Genomic DNA, 19101 nt, shown 5'->3' with positions numbered 1-19101 from the left:
TGAGGTGCCGAATGTGCGACGGATTTAACCATGTATAACTTTGTCACAGGAGAAGGGTTTGGGATGGGAGACAAGAAAACAAAAGCGCTACCACAATTAATTATAGACCCTAACCAACTGATCAGTTTTGCCGTTTTGCTGTCCGAGGTGAGTTATCTCGGTATCCACCTCACTTGGTAGGCAGGTACTTGAAACGCCCACCAAAATCGAGGGTTGACTTGAACATGTAACAATGATGACACCCTTCCGTGAAGCTCTTCCATGTCCTGAAGCCACCACAGCCAGCAAGTACTTTGAATGTTACCTATGGTCGAAAGATGCCTACTTTAGTTATGGATAGTTCCAGGTTTCTATCTGCAATTCCAAAGAATCGATCCAGATATATTGCCCGACAGACAATATACAGATGGCGATGCGATTACGGGGCATTCAATTGGAAGGCCTGTGATTGTGCGTGTCATTTTTATATCGTATCATTGTTGATGCTATCCCAAAAAGAAGAATCTTTCAGTACTGCATTTTGTTCATGTTGTTATTGCGTTTTCGATCCCGTTCCCCCGTAACATTAGTAAATACGAGCTATTCCAATATGCAAACAGATGGGAATATCAGAATCATGTTATTAGCCTGGCAGTATTCCGATCATAGCCAAAAGATCCAAGATAAGGGCGGGTCATTGCATCGTGGGCTTCAGCTGACATTACAGCGTATGTTTCTGTCCCATTCAAACCTCCGAGCCCGGGGTCTTTTTCTTGCGTAGCCGCCTGCCCTCTCTCGCCCACTAGGCAGACACCCTGGACGGTCTTTGACTGCTCGGCGCCGCAGACTTCTTGAGTGAGTTGCGCTTATTCGATGTAGGCCCTGCCCTCTCAAGTTGCTGAGTGGCGGACCTTCGAAAACCTGCTCCTTGTTCAGGAGCAGGTCCGCTGTCAGGGGCTTTTCTGACAGAGGCCGGATCTATAGGCAAGACCCGCGTGCTGTTGATGTTTTTGGTTCTGTTGGCCTCTGCGATTGCTGTCCCGCCATTCCCATCGCTGTCAGACCGATGCACCTCATCAACGACATCGATGGCCTTGCCCTTTTCCTCCGCTGAGGGGCCTTTTTTGCGCAGCAAACCTCCCGCTGCTATAGCGGCCGCGCCATCACCGGACCTCCCTCCATGCACGATGAATAAGCGCAGCTCTGACCACCGCTGCGGCCATGACTTCTTTTCCGTCTCATCCAACAGCATGAACGCAATGGCTGCAAAAAGACCCACCAGGCTGGCTACAGTAAGTACGTATGCTCCGGCCCTATCTCCTGAGTTGATGGGCGCAAAGGCTTCGAAGCGAGTCCTGCCAATGTCTCTACCGCCGGCACCAGGATCACCCCGCGACGTACCACCTGAATTGTCTGTCACGGGCGCGCTCGAGTTGACAGCCATGACGCTTATAACGACCTCGAGCGCTGCCATCATTTGACCTAGTCCAAACAGCCCGTCATTCCTCCCTTCATCTATCCACCGCAAACCACACATGCGACCATTCTCGCCGCCAGTGCATTGCTGTGCTGCAGCGACCGCCGAAGATCTTAGCAGCGGCATGATGCGGTCAGAAGTCTGGGGTGCCCATTTCGTCGTGGCCGCCATCCAGCGCGAGAGGTATGCTTTGAACGACTGTTGGTCAATGTTGCACCGTCCGACGGGCTCGCAAGCTACTTCGGACATGACGTCCTTGTTCGTGCCGTTGAAAAAGATCTTGGACATGTCGACAATCTTATCGAGCCGGGCCGCCCACCTCTGTCGTGCTGCGCCGGTCGTAAAATTGTACATGGCCGCTACGCCGTGCATCAAGACGCCCGTGTTGTATGTCCATACGTATGGAGTTATACTGGTGCAGTTTCCCGGGATCCTGGCTCCGTCCTGAATCCACCACGTCTCCGTGTCGATGATTCCGATCCCCCATATCCAGTCCCATGCCCGATCTGCCCACTCAGCATACGTTGCGTTGCCCGTATAGAGCGCCAATCTGGATGCTATGTTGAAGAAGCACCCCTGCGAAATCGTGTTCTTGTAGTCGAAGCCATTGTTCCAGTCGTAGACCTGCCAACGCAGCCCGCCGTTGCAGTTGCCCGTGTCCCAGCGCGAGGCCTGCGTGTTAAAGACGGCTTGCGCGAGCGCTAACCACTGGGGCTTATCAGGGGGCGGATCAGGGAACCTGTACTCTGCTGCCGCCATAACTGCCACTCCCCAGAAACCCTGGTCATCGTTGCCTTCGTTGAAGGCCTGAGCTGCCGGCATGTAATCTTTTTCTTCGCCGACTTGGGCGAGAAGACCTTCCGTCGTCATTTTATTGAACTTGGTGTCGCCCGTGTAGTACCAATAGTCGATCAGAGCGCCCATTAGAGCACCTCCCTCCCACCCTGTGCATAGTCATCGACCGATGTTAGTAGGGAAGTACGAATGCTAGTTTGGGAACATTACCTACAGTAATATGGCTTTGGTAGTAACCCAGGTTGGTTCCCCGGCAAGTGGCCAAAATAGTAATTGTCGATCATGTCGTCTGCAATTTGCCTAGAGACCATCTTGACAGAGTCTGGGGAGCATCAAAGGATATAGCGTCAGTTTTGCGAAATAACAGCCGATACCCTCAAGTCTCGGAAGAAGTATATGCGAACCTGTGGAATTGGGATCCAGAGTATAAGCCTGCGCGATTCCAGTCAAGGCGAGCACCGAGGCCGATGCCAAGCAGCAGCCAGCCCCAAGTCGACGCCACATCTTGGACTGATACTTGACGAAGCAGTATATAGACTTAGCGGCTGACAGACAGTCAGAGTATACATGCAGAAGATGGGATGATGTGCGCGTGTTCTACCGGACGAACTGCTGGTGGCAGAAGCTTATAGCTAGCTCTAAGTCCTTCGAAGGATTTGACAATGGAGGGCAAATCAAAGTCGAGGCAACCAGTTGAATCGGGAATTGGCCCTTGGGCTCGCATGTGCCACCGAGTTGTCGTGCAGACTCGCACACAAGGAGAAGCAGCATCTACAGCTTAAAAGTAAGGTAGGGAGGTAGGTAGGTGAGGCAGCCTCTTCCAATTAGTGACCGCGATCATTCAAGGTCGCGCCTGTGAGCCCGTCGCAAATGAGCAATGTTTTGTGAAAGGACCGCCCGCCTCAAAACCAACACTCACTTATTAAAAGGTGAGATGACAGGAAGGCAAACCTGCGGGGAGGCAGGCTGTTGTGTAAAGAAAGCGCACCCATGGCTGGCTGACCTTTGTGGATCACGACGTGACCATCTCCATAGAGAGTGAGTGCTGGTTGTGTGGCACATTGTACGTTTGAACCGTGGGTGAGAAGGAAGATGGATGCGGGCAACTCGTAACACGCCTTGAGCCAATTGAAGCTCGTACCCCTGCACTTCTGATGCAATGGCTATGTGCAGGCTGGCGTGTTCAATCGAAATTAATTAGCTACCGGTTAACTTCGTATCTGGTTGTGAGTGGGTGGTGGTTGGTAAGGCTGTACTTGGACGCTGGGGTTCGTTCCATGGGCACTATTGGTGGTACCTTGGGAGGTACCTGAGTTTGAAGACCCAGTAATTTTCAACAACCCGTTTGAGGAACTACCTAATTACCGGCTGAGAAGATATTTGCGTACCTGGCATAGATGAAGAGAATCAATACCTCGTGGACTTGAACCTTCGACGTGACTTTGGTTGATAAGAAATGTCTGTCTTCCTACCTCCCTAGGTTCCGTTCCACCTGAGGTAAACAAGACAACGGAAGAAATGTGAACCGACTTTATTTACCCACCCTACGCGACCTGTCAATACAATTGTCGTGGATACCTACCCAACCCCTGGCCATTGCCTCCATACAAAGGGTTGCGTTGAGCGGGGCAAATATTCGTGCTGATATTTTCCATTGGCAGGCGTGATAGCTGCCCCGGTACCCCGGGAACTCCTTCCTAAAAAGTGCAAAAAATACAAGAGTAGTTAGTACATTAGGTAAGTTGAGAGGTACCTACGAAAGTACAATTTGTGTTCTAGACCTAGGATGAACAAAGGTAAAGGGATTTTGGGTCGGATATACTGAACCTAGGTGCGCTGGCTTTTGGGTACGACTTTCATCACTATCCGTGGAAATGTCGCCTTATCCAGGAATGGATCGCATCGACCTTTCCACGCAAAAGAGACAAAAAGGACCCATATATCCCATCCCTGGTAAATCGCCAGCACTGATGGATGGAGCAAATCGATAAGAAAAGAAAAAAAACGCCCCTCCTGTGCTTCGGTAGCAATTTAGCCCATTGTCATCAGGGAGGCTGATAATAAAAAGTTCAGAAACATCGAAAGACCATAACTCCTTTACCTTCACCGGCCATTGCGGGGAAAGTCACAGTCCGCTTCCCTTTTCCTCAACAAAATTCATGGGTCGAGTAAATACCCATACTTCCAGTATTGGCTCCTTCTGAACCCCCCAGTCTCGCTGCGTATAGCCTTGAGCCAGAGGGAATAGCGAGAAAGCAGTTGCGCCCGCGACAATATAGAAGCACTTACAGTCCCAAAAGTAATACTCGATGCCATCAACTGACCGTTTCATCAGGGCCACGAATTAATAGGCCAATTACCCTATGTTCAGACCTACAAAGCAAAGCATCCTGACTCTTCGTAGGAAAATAGGGAGATGACTTATGTTGGTAACCTTCAAAGTTGCTGCCCTTCTTGGGAAGGTAGGTAGGTACAAATAGCTTGATTATATATGGGCATTTACATGTGGTTTGTAGCTCTTGGAATAAATTTCTGGTCTTCGGGCGTTCTCTGTTCAAATCACAAAAGATGAGATATTCACATGGCTTGCTGCTTCACAAGACAAAGAAAATGGAAGGTAGGTTCATTATTCCGTACCTTTATGGTCAGTCCTTTCCATACATTACTTACTGTATATGGAGGCAAATCTGGGGTTCGATTTCGGTGGGACGGTCCCCATTTTCGGGCGTCACTAGCGTGGAGTATCGCCACAGTCTGGTATCCTGATCGACACTGTCTCTCTTTATTGATAAGGAAAGAATATTATAGAAAGTGAATGCGGAATATGCCAGGTAAAAGGTAAAAATAGAAAGGAAATACCCACACAGCTAGAGAAAAGAACCATTATACCACGTTATTCAGACGCATGGATCGCCAGAGCAAATACATGGCAAAACATTAGAAATGTCGAGAAAAAGGTGGAATAAGGATGTTCTGGTTCAAAGGATGTATCACAGCGCAGAGAAGAAGGTTAGGGAGAGTAGCGCAAATGGTGCAAACAAACTTTATTGGACAATCTGCTGTCGTTTTCAGTGTCGGTCCGGAAATACTTAATGACAAGGAAGCCCGGAACTTCAATACTCGTCCAAAAGGGCTAAGGATTGTTCCATGTCAATCAAAACCTTGATGAGTGGTGTCACCTCATGCTGATTACTTCCGACAAGGTGCCTGCCTGATCTATACAGTGGCTGGAGGGCTTCTTTTTGTATCGTCAACCTGCCCCCACCCTCACCCCACCTGGGCCCTTGATTTCCTGTCGGCGCTGGACCGTGCCAACTCTTTGTTGACTGCACATGGTTCAGGGTAACCTTTAGGCTTGTGATAATAGTCAGCAGCAACAACTGAATCACTGCAATTCACCCTGTCAGCAACGCGCCCGCCCGTGCATTCGTTTTATTTTGTTCACTTCTACTTTGTTCACTCAATTGGCTTGTTTCTACCACAACTACACCAATTGAATGACTTTTTGCCTACTCGATTATTGCGCGCAGAAGTGCCTGTTCCAATATCAGAATATTGCCCAGCGACTTTTTGTAATTCTACCGTCAGCCGATTGAAGCCGCAAGCGGCCTTGTCTCGCACCAAGCCTTCCCTGTCTGGTCGGTCGTCTGGCTCTTGACAGTCGACAGAAACCATGGCTGCCTCCGGCAGCATGGTCGACCCGACCAAGCCTGAAAAGTTCCGCGTTGTGATTGGCGACGAGCTCTTGGGAAAGAGCACCAAGGAGGTGTTTACGGGCGTTCGATGTAAGGCTACAATCGGAGTGCTATTGTTCCGAAGACGTGACCCGCAACAGACGACTAATCCACGCCTTCCACTCACGTAGACAACCACAGGCCAGCAGAGGAAGCACCCGGGAGCGCACGAATAACCCCGTCGAAGCCCGGCAGTGGCACGTTTGACCTGGCATTTCGTGAGCCTGACGGCACCAAATACAGCTACAATGGAACCCGCGCCATGAACGACGGCCAGTACGTGCTGGTTTTTGACCCCAACAAGCGCACGTTTGTTCTACACAAGCTCGATTCGCTCTTCAATATGAACCTCGTCGGCACGCCCGACAATGACGATCCGGCAGCATTAAAGAAGCAACACCCGTTCCTTTCGGGCCATGGAGTCCCTCGGCATCTCGAGCTAAAGGCGGCGGCAATCGCGGGCACCGGCAAGGCTGCAGGAAAGGCTAAGCCAAACACTGCCTTGAGAGCACCCAAGAAGCAGGCTCCGAAGAAGAAAGAGGTTGCCAAAAAGCCCCCTCAGAAGCCAGCAGCACCGCAAGAAACTATGGTACTACCTCAAGCACCGTCGGCTCCATCTCCGGCTTCGCCGCCGCCACAAAAACAGAAAAAGAAGGAAGTCAACTCAGACGATGAGGACGACGAGGATTCCGATGACGGCCTCGAGATTGTTTACACCGACTCGCAGGAGGCCAAACCTCGGGCGAACAAAGGCGCTGCCTTTTCGCCACCATTCTCTCAACCAACACGGCGCTTCTCGGAGTTTATCAAGGACCATAACGATGAGGATGATGAGGACGCTGATGCGGATGGTGAGCCGGAGTCCGACCACGATGTCGCCGAGGCCATGGATGAGGACGAGCCAGAGCACGAGAGCACCAACTATAACGAGTACAACAAGCCCGACCAGGATGATTTTGGCGACCTGGAGGAAGATCTTGAGGCAGCCTTGGAACAGGAGCTGGCTGCGGAGGAGAGCGACGTCAGTGAGGAGGATTGAGTATTTGATGTCGGGTCCTTTGATTTAAGCGTACGTTTGGCGATCTATGAAGCCACCACCATTTTAGACAAAACGGAATCGGTAAAACGGGACATTCACGGAAAGGCGCAAGGGGTTTGTTTGAGGGGCATTTGGTATGGGATTGATTTGCTTCTTTTTTTCTTTTTCTTTTCTTGTTTCCAAACGAGATTTTGGATATACTTTTCTCAGATTGCCGTCTGAACGCGTGCATGCATGAATGGATTTGCCTTATAAGTACCTATTGAAGACTTTGGATATCAATATGATAATCTGTTTTATAATTTCGGATTATCATGTATTAGAACTAGTTATTCGATGCTGCGGATAAAAGGTGAGACGGCCTTGTGTAATCCAGCCTCCCGTCCCTTTGCCCGCCGCTTTCACATTCATTGTCAGCCCCAAGTTTGTCGAGTTCTCTTCTCCAAGCCCATGATCCATATGTAGGTCAGTATTGACATGCCGACACATTTCCTTCGTATCCTCCCCTTGGTTGGTATCTCCAGGATCAGAGGGGGAAAAAAAAGAAAAAGCATGAAGACACAAATACACAAACAACTACACATATGTCTTCAATCTTTGTTTTGGCGCAATGAGAGACCAAAGACTGAAACAAACAGATTAGAAATATGGGTGAAAAGCCTAGTGGAAGCTGACGATCCAGACACAGACAGCTTCTCGTATTGAACGGCAAAAAAGAGAGAGAAAGCCGGTAAAGCCTTCCCTTCTTGATGAACAAGGGGTTTAATCTCAACCATATAATGTCAAGAACTGCTGAAGAGATGAGAGCAATGTGGAAGGCGCATGGTACAGCCTTCCGCTGCCGGTAATAGGGACAAACATGTTCATGGACTGCAGGCATTCATTGGTATCCAGATTCAGCCTGGCGACGAGCCAGAAACTCAACAAATGGAGCCTCTTCGCCATCCATTGTCACATCACTGCCCGAATCACCATCCGAGTCTGCAAAGTTGTCGTCTCCATCCCCATCGACGACCATGCTCTCGGGATATTGCGGGAGCACAAAAGACCGACGCTGTGGTGTGATGTTGTCGCTGTCAACAGGGGATTCCTGCCTGCCACAAATGACAATAGAGCTGGAAGTGCTCTCGTTGTCACTATCTTCAATCACGACAATGTCGTCCCTCCTCCTCCGAGGACGCACCGCCAACGCGACATCCTGCCGTACAGGTTGGTTCTGTCCGCTGGGCCGAGTCTGATGGCTAGGGTGTGAGCTCGGGTTCATAGCCACAAAGTCAACCTTTTGGAGATGGTCGAGGAGATGTTTGTAAAGATGTTCTACAGCCGAAGGCGGGAAGGCGTTTCCGATCTGCTTGATGACGCTGCTCCCCTGGAATTCGAAAAAGTGCGGAAAGCCATGAAGCCCGGCCAACTCTCTCTCGGTGAAAAGCCGCCGGCCGCTTGGGTGACACGTCTTGCCACGACCACAACACAGGGTTTCCCGAAGAATCGTGTTTCCGTTCCACGGTGTCCCGGCGGCTCCCAGACGTTCGGCCCTTTGGACGTCGTGCAGCTGCGCGCCGTGCGGGATGCTCGCAAGGACGTCATTGACAGTGGTATAAGGCCGAAGGCCAGGGGCTTTGCCATGAGATGCGGGAGGGAGGGCTGGCAACACTTCACCGGGGCAAGACCCGATCATTACCAATCTCCTCCGCGGCTGAGGGACACCCCAGTCCTGTAGGTGAACGATACCCCATTCGACGCTGTACCGTAGAGTGGTAAACCACTGTACGAGCTTGTTGAAGTAGGGCCTGTGCATCTCTCGCAGAATGCCAAAGGTCTGCTCCAACGTAAAGAGCCTGGGCCGCAGTTTTTGAACGACATCTCCGCACGCAAACAAGGCGGCCCTGTTAATCTCGTCGTTTTTACCAGGGCGAGTCTTTGCAGGTGACCAATATTGGCATGGCGGTGACAGGTGCAGAATGTCGACGAAATCGAGGTCGTTGCGCTGCAGAAAGTCAAAGATGTCACCTTCGAAAAGGTTTACCTCGGGGAAGTTGTGCCGGTACGTTGCGGCTGCGTGGTTCCAGTGTTCGACGGCATATCCCAACCGGAATCCTGCCGCCCTGGCGCCTTGAGAAGCACCTCCGGCACCGCAGAACATGTCCCCAAAGATGTATTTCTGGCCTCGGGCCCGTTTCTTGCTGTTGCCGTGGTCGTCCTCGTCTGAGAGGTCAATAGTGGGCGGGCGATTCCCTGGAAAATATGAACCTCCTTTGGTTCTTCCTCCTCGCCAGTACATCATTGTGTTCGAGTCGGAAGTTTTGATGTGGAGATTGCTGTGCCCGGCTGTGGACAAAGCAGTCTCGCTGAGATGTTCTAATCTCCATCTGTGCGCCTTCTCCTTGCACCTCCTGCCAGCGTCACGGTAGTATATGGTATGCCTCCACCGACAAATCAGTCTGCCCATGCGCTGAGCCTTGGCCTTGTCATTATTAAAGTCTGTCAAGACGCACGAGTTTTCTGGGTATGGGGTATTCGTTATAGCAAACTGCCTAACCCGCTTGATGGCCGCAAACTCGATCTCGACCAGTGCTTGATCATGGGCCGGACTGGGATCGTTGTCATCAACCTGCCGAATCAAGTTGGAAAAAAAGGCATTAGCTGTGACTCGCTCATATTGATGGGAAATAGCTAGCGATATAAGCCCAGAAAAGGAATGGGAACAAACCTCAAAGATTTGGCAAACTTCGTTGCCGTGTGGTTCCAACATAGCCCTCAACGAGCGGTTGCGGGCGTATGGAATTCCGCGGACAAGGACTCTTCTCTCTCCGTCTCCAGGCTGAGAATAAATCATTTTGACTTGGAGGAATTCAATGTTGAAAGGCTGCAGCCTTTGATGTAGCTCCACCAAAACACCTGGGGAAATGTTCAGGCCATTGCGATAATAACTTTCAAGGCGGGTTTGGTGCTGCTTAAGACCCCGGTTCCTGAAGAACCCATGGCCATCGCCGCCTTGATCATCATCCTCATCGTCCCCGGTTAGGTCAATATGTTCGAGACCGCCGTCGTTGTCTTCGTCATCTGAGATGATTTCAACATCATCATCATCAATTACAAGTCGACGACGAGGTCTTTCGTCATATTCCCGGTTCAGGCGCTTCAGGCGGTCCACGTTTTCATAGTCTTCATTGTTGTTCTCGTCCTCATCCACGTCCACGTCTACTCGGGGAGCTTGGTCAGTTAGCATCTTTCTCGAATCTTGAAAGTGACTGAAAGAATGTTCAGGTCAGCTATGGTTGGTCGCGGAAGTTTTGGGTTGTTTTGGAAGACGACAAGAAAAACTTGGTGTTGTGTCTGGGAAAGTATTTGTGGGAGGAGAGGGGTGGCCGAGGAAAGAAAAGAAAGAAACCAAAGAAAAGGAACAAACGCGAGGTCAACCAGGAAACAGAAAACAGCAGGATTTTGAGCACAAAGTCAGGCCAGACTGGGCTAAGGGTGAGAGACATGCCTTGGGAGGGTCAAGCTATGGCTGTTTGTATGCTTTGATGAGGAGAAACTCGGATAGATGCCTTGTCGCAGAGGATAGATGGACTAGACCTAGTGTCGTTTTCCCGGAAGATTTGGTTGTTTGTTGTAGGAGTAAAGTAGGTGCCAACCACCCGGCAGTGTCTTCCCCCTGCAGCAGTTTTTCCTTGTATAATAAATTTGGGGACATTTCCAATAGGCCATGGTCTAAACTACTTTGGACCAGCAACGATGGAAAATTGACCACCACAGCCGACAAAGGAGACCATTTTCCCCGTAGTATCACCGCGCCTAGCAACAGCAGGCTTCTCAACCGTGTCTTCGGTTCCCAAGCCGGTGCTATACTCGGACGAAAATCCCCAACCAAAATGTTCTTCATCCTCTGATATAGCCATCGAGTTATCTATACCGGCGGGCACAAAAACAGCGTCAACACCTAAAAAGCCTAGATGTCAGCAAGCCCCTACGGTGAAGCTCTGTACTGGTTTCGCCACTGTTTTTTTTTTCTTACCTGGGACTAAAGTCGGTATGTTGAGAATCCTGGGGCGTTGAGCCGAGTCGAACTTGAAATGGTCTCGGGGGATATTGTTCAGGGCAACTCCCATCTGACTGTCGTCACACCTACCCCAGGCCAGAACCCGACCATCTTCGGTACATGCCAAAGAGTGGTGTGAGCCCGCTGCCATATGCTTGATACGAAAAGGCTTGAAGCTGTGCACCACGGTGGGCTTAAGCAAAGTAAGCTGCTCCTCGCTCTCTGATGGAGTCGTAGAGGAAACCAAGCAAACGATCGCTTCCCTATGGCCGGTTAGCAAGGCATAAAGCAGGTAAGGGAAAAGACCAAGATTTATTTACTGACTGCAACCGGCGGATGGGTGGAGTGACTGGACTGGCTGGCGCAGGCAGCAGAGATGCATCCATCGGCCTTAGCGGGACAAAGAGTCACAATTTGACAGGCTGCGATGAAACAAACCCCAAGTGTAAGCGCGCACTTATACTTTCTTACACAAAATGCCGACTAACAAGGTAGACATGGAGTAAATTGTGGATAAACGTACCTAAGTTAACATATCAACAACACGTTTTTTCTTCTTTTGCTCTGGCCCCAAGCAAAATATGTAAGCCTTGTAGAATACATGTAATGGACTTTGCCGTTTCACCTTTTTCCGAAACTCCTGTGCTTGTACACCCATGCTTTTTTTGTTTTTTTTTTTGTGTGTTTTCTTTTTTTCGACAAGACAAACTCCCTTATATTTCACCCACCCCCTAATATTCCGAATCCAAACTAGTCCAGGTAATCATCGCCAGTCATGGTCGCGCGCTCAGGGAGGAATTCCTGGCTCACCCTCGCGGCATCCCTCAGCTCGTTCATCAACGTCCCCAGACCGTACAAATCATGCGCCTTATTGGCCCCATCGATCGCGCCACCGACCGACTCCCTACGCTTCGACTTCTTCTTCTTCTTCTTATCTTCTCTGCTCGGATCAAAATCCATGCTGCTCGCAAACGACACCCTCCGACTCGACTTGCCCTGCGACTGCGGCCCCTGCGATCGCCGTGCGCCATGGCCAGGAGTCCACGCAGAACCCATGCTCTCCGTGCCAATCGTCGAGATGCTGGGATGTCGCCAGTGGCGCGCCGTGGGCTGCTGCTGCTGCTGCTGCTGGCTGTACCTGTCAAAACCCTGCCAGTGAGGCTCGCCACCAAACCCTCTCCTCGGACCACAGTCGTAATCCTCCTCAAAATCCTGTGAGACCGTGCTGGGCTTTCGCGAGTGCCCGTAAAAGGATCCGGTGCTCGTGCTGCCGAGGCTCCTCCTGCGCATGCTACGCATCGTTTGCATCGTAGCCTGTGTGGTGGCATCCTGTTCCTCATCCTCCATCGGCGTGATTACGCGATACTGCCTCGACGGGGCAGGAGATACGCCTTTGCGGGAAATGAAGAGACGCTCATCGTCATCATCGTGCTCTGTCAGGTATCTTTGCGTCGAGTTTCTGCGACGCGATGCCTGTGGCTCCTCGGCCGACTCGTCGTACCGACCCCAGCCGAACCCGAAATCAGACGCGCTCGACCTCCTCCGCTGCCTCCGCAGGCTCTCCGCGGCCATGTCCTGCTGCGCCCGCTGGCCCTCGAGCGTCTTGTTCAGCGTCGAAAGCAGCGGCATCAGGGCTCCCATCCAGGCCTCGCCGCTCTGCTCAAGCTGCTGCTCCAGCTGTCTGACGCGCCGTTCCATCTCCGCCACGCGCTGGTCCGCCGACTCCGAATCCGTCGTTGATCGGGAAAATTCAGAGGGAGCAGCATGCGGGGCCAAGGGATTGGCTAGACTATTGCGCCTTTCCCTGCTAGCGTCCTGCTCTCGGAGTGCCTTGGCCTTGGCTTCGACTTCGGCGATCGACGCAAACAGATCAGCCTGGCGAGCCCCCGCCGCGGCCGCTGCAAGCTTCTTGCGCCGCTCGATGCGCCGCGTGAGCGAGATGCGGTCCTGCTGTGGAAGTCCACGCGTTGTCGAGGTTTCAGCGGACTGCTGAGGTCGTGGCTTGAGCATGTGCTCGATCGGCGACTGCTGCGTATCATTGTCCGATGCCTGTTCGACTGGATCCTCGGGTGAGTTTGGTGGCGTGGGCTCTTTTAGAACCGCGGACAACGGTGTGGTCTCGCTCCAGGCCGACAATATGTCTTCAGGTGGCGGTGACAGCATGGCATCGACGTCGTGCTCCATCTGGAGTGCCTGCTTTTCCAAATTCGCAGACCAGGGCGTGGGCGTAGACTGCCCTGGTTCGAGGACCTGAGACAATCGTAGTTCTCTGCGCAAAGGAAATTCCTTCGTCTCCAAAGTGACCTTGCCGTTTTTACCAACTGCATTGGGCTCTGCTGCCTCTTGGCCCATATTAAAGTCGGTGGTGGTTTTGAGCGGAGCCAGAGCTTTGCGGGCCGACGATTGTTTTGACGAGTAAACGGTGGAAATTCCAAGGCCAGAATCCTGTTCCCTTAGCGCTATTTCCATTGGTGAGATTGATCTATGAAAGATGTCGTCGATGCTCTGGTGAGGGGTGATTGTCCTTTGCGACGTTGGGCTTCCCGGGATCATTTCCCCGGGCGCATCAATGCCTTTGACTAGGTCATACGCATTGTGCAATCTCCTCCCACGTTCCCAAGCTGGCCCGAAGCTATGATCGTCATGGATGATGTCCTCGGGGTGTTCGGGCGGCGTGTAGACAGCGGTATTCGGCGGTGAGTCTAAATCTAGCTGCCAATAAGCAGCCGATTGGTTGCTAGTAGACTCGTCAGTGGCTGGCTGCGCTGCAGTAGCGCCTATACCGTCGTCAGAATCCGTGGCAGTTTCCATCTCCCTCAAGGGGTTTTCGCGTCGATTGCGAGCTGCCAAGCCCTTCTTCTTTACTGACAGACGGTGAACAACAAAGTCTTTCGGGTGGACGCCGCTGCGCTGCGAAAAGGTGGGTTCGAATGGGGACGATGGTACCGATTTTACGCTGTTTGGTGCTGTAACGAAAAGCTCGCTCATTGGCGTCTCTGTCCTTGCCCAGGACTCGAGGGGGTAGCCGGAGGACGAGGATGGTCTGTACATGTCATTGCTCGGGAACCTATCGTCGGAATTCATGGACCGTAAATGCCTAGGCGAGACTGCAGAAAAGTCGGACTGACTCTCTGCAGCTGTCCGCGGGGTACAAGGTGACGACGGAGACGACGCCTGCGATGTATTGATCAAGTCCGGCTCATTCTCGTCGGACTCCCCGCTGACCTCGGGGACTGGTCCCAACACGTTTCCAGTGAGGGGCTCGTCTTGGTCAATGTAATATGACTCAATGGGGTCGAGATGTGCCAGCGCATTTTCGGGCTCGAATATGGGATACTGCGACTTGATCTCGGGGCCTAGGTGCGAGTGCTCGACGGGGATAGAGATGGCAATGTGTCGATGTCCTGCTGCCGTCCTCCCCGCGACGGCTGTGTCGGGTAGTTTTATCGGTTGCAGGGGCTGCGCAATCTGCTTCCCTTTGCTTTCGCGCGCTGGCTTGCGGGCCAGTACGGCCTTGAAAGAAAACTTCTTGTTCTTCTTGGCCAATTCGGAGAGCGCGGCAGCCGGAGCAGGTTCGTTTTCTCTCGACATGTACTACGTAATCATGGTCAGTAACATGATTCATGCTTTCTCAAGTCGGCGCGTCGCTGCCAGAGTCCTCTCCTCAGTCGTCCTTTCCCAACTCACATTGCTGGGAGGCGGCGTCTTGCTGCGCAGGAACTCGCCCAACTCGCGCAGGTTTTGCGACTCCCTCCGCTGCCTGATCACCATGCGCAGGCGAGGGTCACCCCTCAAGGACCCCTGAGACCCCGTGCTGGACCCTGCTGATACCCATGAGTGTCTTCGAGAAGACGATCCTCCGTTCTGGAAGCCTGTTGCAGGCGATCGCATGGATGATCCCGATGGGCTGGCATGCGAGTGTGATTTCTCATCTGTCACCGCGGTAGACGGCATTTCAATGCTGCCACTGTCGGTAGCTAGATAGCCGGAAGATATTGTCGAAGGCGCTCCCGAGTTGGTGATGAGATACTCCAGCTCTATCGCGGGCGAGGTAGCCGTCGTTAGACCTAACTGGAATTCACCACCTTTGGTAGAGACATGTTGGCCGCGTGGCAAAGTTTCCGACGTTGGGGGGTTGGCCATTCGGAATAGCTCTGGAGTGCCTGAAGTTTAAAAAAGCAATACCCCGCTGAAAGAGCTCCGGTGGTTTACGATTCGTCTAGAACTTGACGAAAAGCAATGTTTGCACTTTGTGACGGGCTCTTGTCTCCGATTCGTCAATCCCAAGAGAGTATCAAGAGCCAAGAGACCCGTGAATGCCGTGATAAGTGACAAGTCATAAAACCGATCAAACATGCAATTTAGTCTAGGGCAAACCAATTCAAGGACCCTTACTTATGGGAAACATCAAGAAGGGACCAACCCGGGACCATATTCGGTTCTCGGCTGAGCTTGTACAAGGGTCGACTAATCTAGAAGAGCCAAGGTTAAGTCCTGGATCGACGCTAGACTGCATGTTGGAAACACTGGTCACGGCTATGCAGACCAGGGGCCTAGCGTTTGGCCGATCCGTCCCATAATTTGGAACTGGATAGACGTGATGGACGGTGGCCCGCCCTCATGGGCTCGGCCGGGATGTGTTGTAAAGCTTGCCAGGCAAGTACAGTAGTAATCCCATGTCAAAACGAACCAAACCGAACAGATTGGCTCGGTGGCACTACCCGATATGTGCGCACCGGCACCGGCACCCCCAAACACGGCTGAGCATGTGTTGTAAACCGTAAAGTATGTTAATTAAAAGAAACCCAATGTGGTGCATTGTGCACAACCGCCACTGAGCCATCCAAACATTGGCGCGTTCAGGGGTGGGAATTGCAACAAAAAAAAAAAAAAAAAAAAAAAAAGAAAAGCTGGTCTCCAAATAGCCAACCATTCTTGGTCTTCTCCACAAGACAGACAGCTGAACGTTGCAACGAAGACTAACGATTCAGGTCCTTAGTGGCATCTCCGGATGTACGTAGTACGTAGGTACCTAGTCGAGTGAGGCTTTCCCCCCACAACGCACTACGATAGACCCTAGAACTCGGACATTTTCGGGTAGCGATTCAGAGTTCCGGTGGGTCAGGGAGCTGTACGTTTTGATACGCCCGTTCTCCGTCAATGTAAGGCGTTAATAAAGAAACTGTTTGGGGAAGAAATGCACTGCTCGTGAGTGTTCTGGCCCCTTGTGGCACCGGTGGCTATCTTGGCAGGTTGACGTTGGTAAGCTCGAGGAGAATTTTTAGGGTGGTCCTACCCTCCGTAGAAGCATCAGGGCTTTGTATGTGCTTATTTCATTGGACTTTTAGCCTGGAAACGGACTACAGGTAGTCATCTTTGCGTCATGGTTCCAGGGGAAACTGTTCGTTGTGGCGTACGCCACCAACCCAAAACTATCGAGTGCATTATGCCAGGAGGTCGGCGTGGCTGGCGCGTCCAACTGCCCCAGGCCTCTTGTTTGTCTGCCTAGAAAACCTGTGGCACAAGATGCAATTTTACATCTGATTGGCTTGATCAGCCGCAGAGGTGCATTTTCCGGACTGGACCCATCTCTTTTTCCACAGGAGATGTGCAATCAACCAGCCACTCGACCAAATTTAGCACGACACCAGCGGAATGAAGCAAGCCGTATGATAGATAGCGCCTCCAGTGACCGAACAATAGAGTGCAAAGCCAAAATGTGAACGGGATGCGTTTGTATTTCGTCCGCCTATCCAACCCACACTGTACTCAGATGCGGCTCTTGCCCTTCATCAAACCGCCCTCATCTTTGGTACTGCGTATGGTCTCGTTGTGCTTGACGCGCCCAGCGAGGTTGCGGGAAAGTCCAAGAACTAGACATACATGAGTCGCAAGGGCAACTAGATCCCCCGTCTCGTCGAGCACAACAATCTCCATATCCATGCGCCCATTGCGAATCTGCTTGGTCTGCACGCGAAAGAATAACCACTCAACGCCTTGGTCAGGCAGTCGTTTTTTGACTTCCAGGCTCATGTTGAGAGTGGGATACCAGAATAGTGAGTCCCAAGGGAATGGCGTCTGGCTTGCTTCCGTCTCATCGTCCGTAGGTGGCGGGTCCGGGCGGTAGGACTCGACGATCATGGGCCACGCGTCTGCCACGAAACCCAGAGATTCGCCGGTGAACCTTTCCCCGTTTGCGAACCGGATCCATCTGTCGAGGAGACCTGCTGCGGCAGTCGGGCCGGCTTTGGACTCTGCCCTTGGGCTGTAATATTCGAGGGCTTTGAACGCAGGCTGGGTCAAGGCACGATGGTGGGCAGGTGCGGGATATCGACACCAGAGCGGGTCGTGGCCCTGGCGCATGCGCGCAAGGCTGGGGGGCATAGCATCGGGCGGTGGCTCGAGCTTGAAGCCAGTCTTGAGCGTTAAGCCCTCCAGCTTGTCAAAATCCGTGTTTTTAACAAAGGCCACTACCTCACGCTTTGCCGTGCCATCGGCCGGGAGCCACGGGGCCGAGGTTGGCAGCGGATTTTTGACTCCATCGCGTGCTTGATAGAGCGTGATTTGCAGGACTGTGGTCTGTCTGCCAGCCTTCATCTCTTCGACAACGAAGATGGCGGGTCCCACCTCGGTGCGGTCCAGATACTCGAGGTGTGCAGTCATCGTGTCTGGCTGGTCACGGGAGGACCGGCGAAGGTGAAGTGCCGCCACACGGAGGAAGCATGTTGCAACGTAGCCTCCATGGGGTACTTTATTAGTCGATCGTTATATATGCGATTCGATTAGCGAGGGGTACTCTGCTGGACAATCAATCTGCACTCGCTTCAACCGAAGTACCTGGGTAGGTAGATGGTAGGTAAGGACGTGAGGTAAGATGGATAAGGTAGACATGATACGTGTGTCTTTGCGGAACGAGGAGGCTACCCACCCATGGCAATTCGAAATGCCTTGTGGAAATTCGCAGAATATATATTGGCATCAAGGGCTCTCACCTCACTTGCTTCGGCCAAGGTGACCTTGGGCGTAGCAGGTTGAGAAGAGGCTGACGAAGGGGGGCCCATTTTCAGTGGGCGACTGGCTCATTGTCAACAGGCAGGCTTGAAGGAGGTGTACCTCGGTAGGCAGGCAAGGTCAGGTATGTAGTCAATGGTATAGGCGTATATACAGAGGAGAGAGGGGATAGCGAGCGGACAGCTTAGGACAGGGAACCAGAGACGGTTGTCAATCCAGGCGAGCGCGTAGGTATGGTAGGGGGACAATGAAAGACTGTGCTTTTTATCGATTGTTCAGAAGCGACCGGCAAATCCAGTGTTCGGTGCCGAGGTAACTAAGGTAAGGGACCTGCTTAGGTAGGACATAGGTAAGAGAGCAAGGAGAAAGGATGCCGTGGTGTTAGGTTCCTGCAGTTATGAAAGAAAGAATTCTGCCCATGTGGAATCTTGGCATTGAATGGATGTCAGCTCTCCGAATGCCCTTTTAAACCTGCCAACCTACCTAGGTAGGTACTGACCCAAGCTACTTGCACATGGGTCAATTAGGGTAAGTGCCGCAGATAAGGTAACGAGACATGCACGCGGGAAGGTAGGTAAAGGTGGGCAGGCAGGGAGACAAGCGATACGGTAGTTGGGGTGCCTTGGCGAGGTTGTAGCTGTTTCCACGAACGCATGGGCTGTGCGCAAGCTGCTGTCGTTTGCGCTGTGAATAGAAACAGAGCCTCGGTAAACGGTGTGGAGTGCTTATGTCATCGGGCCAACTCTACTTCCTGTTTCCTCTCCATTTTGTTTCCGTTCCCGTTTTCTACGTTAGACAAAGCGAGTCCACAAGGCAATTTGATCCTTCTTATCGTTTGAATATGTGGTTTTAAGTTTTCAAAGTTTTATAAACTTTTCCTCGGTGGAGAGAGATGGAAACATTCCTGTTATACGGTACAGTACAGTATAATAAGGGACGTGGTCGACAGCTAGCCAGGCCATCACGTGGTCTAGCAATTCCGCAAACAGCCCACCCCGAACCAAACGATGGATTTTGATCGTTG

General features: G+C 52.0%; 5 protein-coding genes across 5 annotated transcripts; 1 reads left to right on the top strand and 4 right to left on the bottom strand.

The window, feature by feature from the left end:
• Window positions 1-400: 400 nt before the first annotated feature.
• Window positions 401-3736, bottom strand: MGG_02793 (glycosyl hydrolase family 76 protein). The gene is made up of 4 exons (XM_003720900.1): window positions 3640-3736; window positions 2656-3425; window positions 2466-2573; window positions 401-2400 (listed from the first exon to the last, which is right to left on the bottom strand). Exons 2-4 carry the CDS (start codon window positions 2753-2755, stop codon window positions 782-784), a joined length of 1827 nt encoding a protein of 608 aa, XP_003720948.1. The 5' UTR covers window positions 2756-3425; window positions 3640-3736; the 3' UTR covers window positions 401-781.
• Window positions 3737-5574: 1838 nt separating this feature from the next.
• On the top strand, window positions 5575-7478 carry MGG_02794 (uncharacterized protein). Its single transcript, XM_003720899.1, has 2 exons — window positions 5575-6036; window positions 6117-7478. Exons 1-2 carry the CDS (start codon window positions 5925-5927, stop codon window positions 7022-7024), a joined length of 1020 nt encoding a protein of 339 aa, XP_003720947.1. The 5' UTR covers window positions 5575-5924; the 3' UTR covers window positions 7025-7478.
• A 426-nt stretch (window positions 7479-7904) lies between these two features.
• On the bottom strand, window positions 7905-11476 carry MGG_02795 (RIP defective; the record flags this gene model as incomplete). The annotated part of the gene is made up of 5 exons (XM_003720898.1): window positions 11391-11476; window positions 11157-11329; window positions 10776-10967; window positions 9735-10225; window positions 7905-9635 (listed from the first exon to the last, which is right to left on the bottom strand). Exons 1-5 carry the CDS (start codon window positions 11450-11452, stop codon window positions 7905-7907), a joined length of 2649 nt encoding a protein of 882 aa, XP_003720946.1. The 5' UTR covers window positions 11453-11476.
• Window positions 11477-11565: 89 nt separating this feature from the next.
• Window positions 11566-15968, bottom strand: MGG_17960 (uncharacterized protein). Its single transcript, XM_003720897.1, has 2 exons — window positions 14754-15968; window positions 11566-14660 (listed from the first exon to the last, which is right to left on the bottom strand). Exons 1-2 carry the CDS (start codon window positions 15207-15209, stop codon window positions 11817-11819), a joined length of 3300 nt encoding a protein of 1099 aa, XP_003720945.1. The 5' UTR covers window positions 15210-15968; the 3' UTR covers window positions 11566-11816.
• Window positions 15945-18947, bottom strand: MGG_17959 (uncharacterized protein). The gene is made up of 2 exons (XM_003720896.1): window positions 17995-18947; window positions 15945-17815 (listed from the first exon to the last, which is right to left on the bottom strand). The coding sequence occupies exons 1-2, from the start codon at window positions 18125-18127 to the stop codon at window positions 16836-16838; spliced, it is 1113 nt and encodes a 370-aa protein (XP_003720944.1). The 5' UTR covers window positions 18128-18947; the 3' UTR covers window positions 15945-16835.
• Between the last annotated feature and the right edge of the window lie 154 nt (window positions 18948-19101).

Source organism: Pyricularia oryzae, chromosome 7 (assembly GCF_000002495.2).
Source record: "Pyricularia oryzae 70-15 chromosome 7, whole genome shotgun sequence".
In the NCBI taxonomy this organism is placed as follows: domain Eukaryota; kingdom Fungi; phylum Ascomycota; class Sordariomycetes; order Magnaporthales; family Pyriculariaceae; genus Pyricularia; species Pyricularia oryzae.
This window is presented reverse-complemented; position numbering and strand designations above follow the sequence as displayed.

Excerpts from the sequence above, each read along its gene's own strand:
- MGG_17959 (XM_003720896.1), bottom strand. The coding sequence starts at position 18,127 with ATGGGCCCCCCTTCGTCAGCCTCTTCTCAACCTGCTACGCCCAAGGTC. Across the intron at positions 17,816-17,994 it reads GGCATTTCGAATTGCCATGG|TACCCCATGGAGGCTACGTT; the intron begins GTGGGTAGCCTC and ends CGACTAATAAAG.
- MGG_02793 (XM_003720900.1), bottom strand. The coding sequence starts at position 2,755 with ATGTGGCGTCGACTTGGGGCTGGCTGCTGCTTGGCATCGGCCTCGGTG. Across the intron at positions 2,574-2,655 it reads TCTGGATCCCAATTCCACAG|ACTCTGTCAAGATGGTCTCT; the intron begins GTTCGCATATAC and ends GATGCTCCCCAG. Across the intron at positions 2,401-2,465 it reads ACTACCAAAGCCATATTACT|GGTGGGAGGGAGGTGCTCTA; the intron begins GTAGGTAATGTT and ends GACTATGCACAG.
- MGG_02794 (XM_003720899.1), top strand. The coding sequence starts at position 5,925 with ATGGCTGCCTCCGGCAGCATGGTCGACCCGACCAAGCCTGAAAAGTTC. Across the intron at positions 6,037-6,116 it reads GGTGTTTACGGGCGTTCGAT|ACAACCACAGGCCAGCAGAG; the intron begins GTAAGGCTACAA and ends CCACTCACGTAG.
- MGG_17960 (XM_003720897.1), bottom strand. The coding sequence starts at position 15,209 with ATGGCCAACCCCCCAACGTCGGAAACTTTGCCACGCGGCCAACATGTC. Across the intron at positions 14,661-14,753 it reads AGACGCCGCCTCCCAGCAAT|TACATGTCGAGAGAAAACGA; the intron begins GTGAGTTGGGAA and ends ATGATTACGTAG.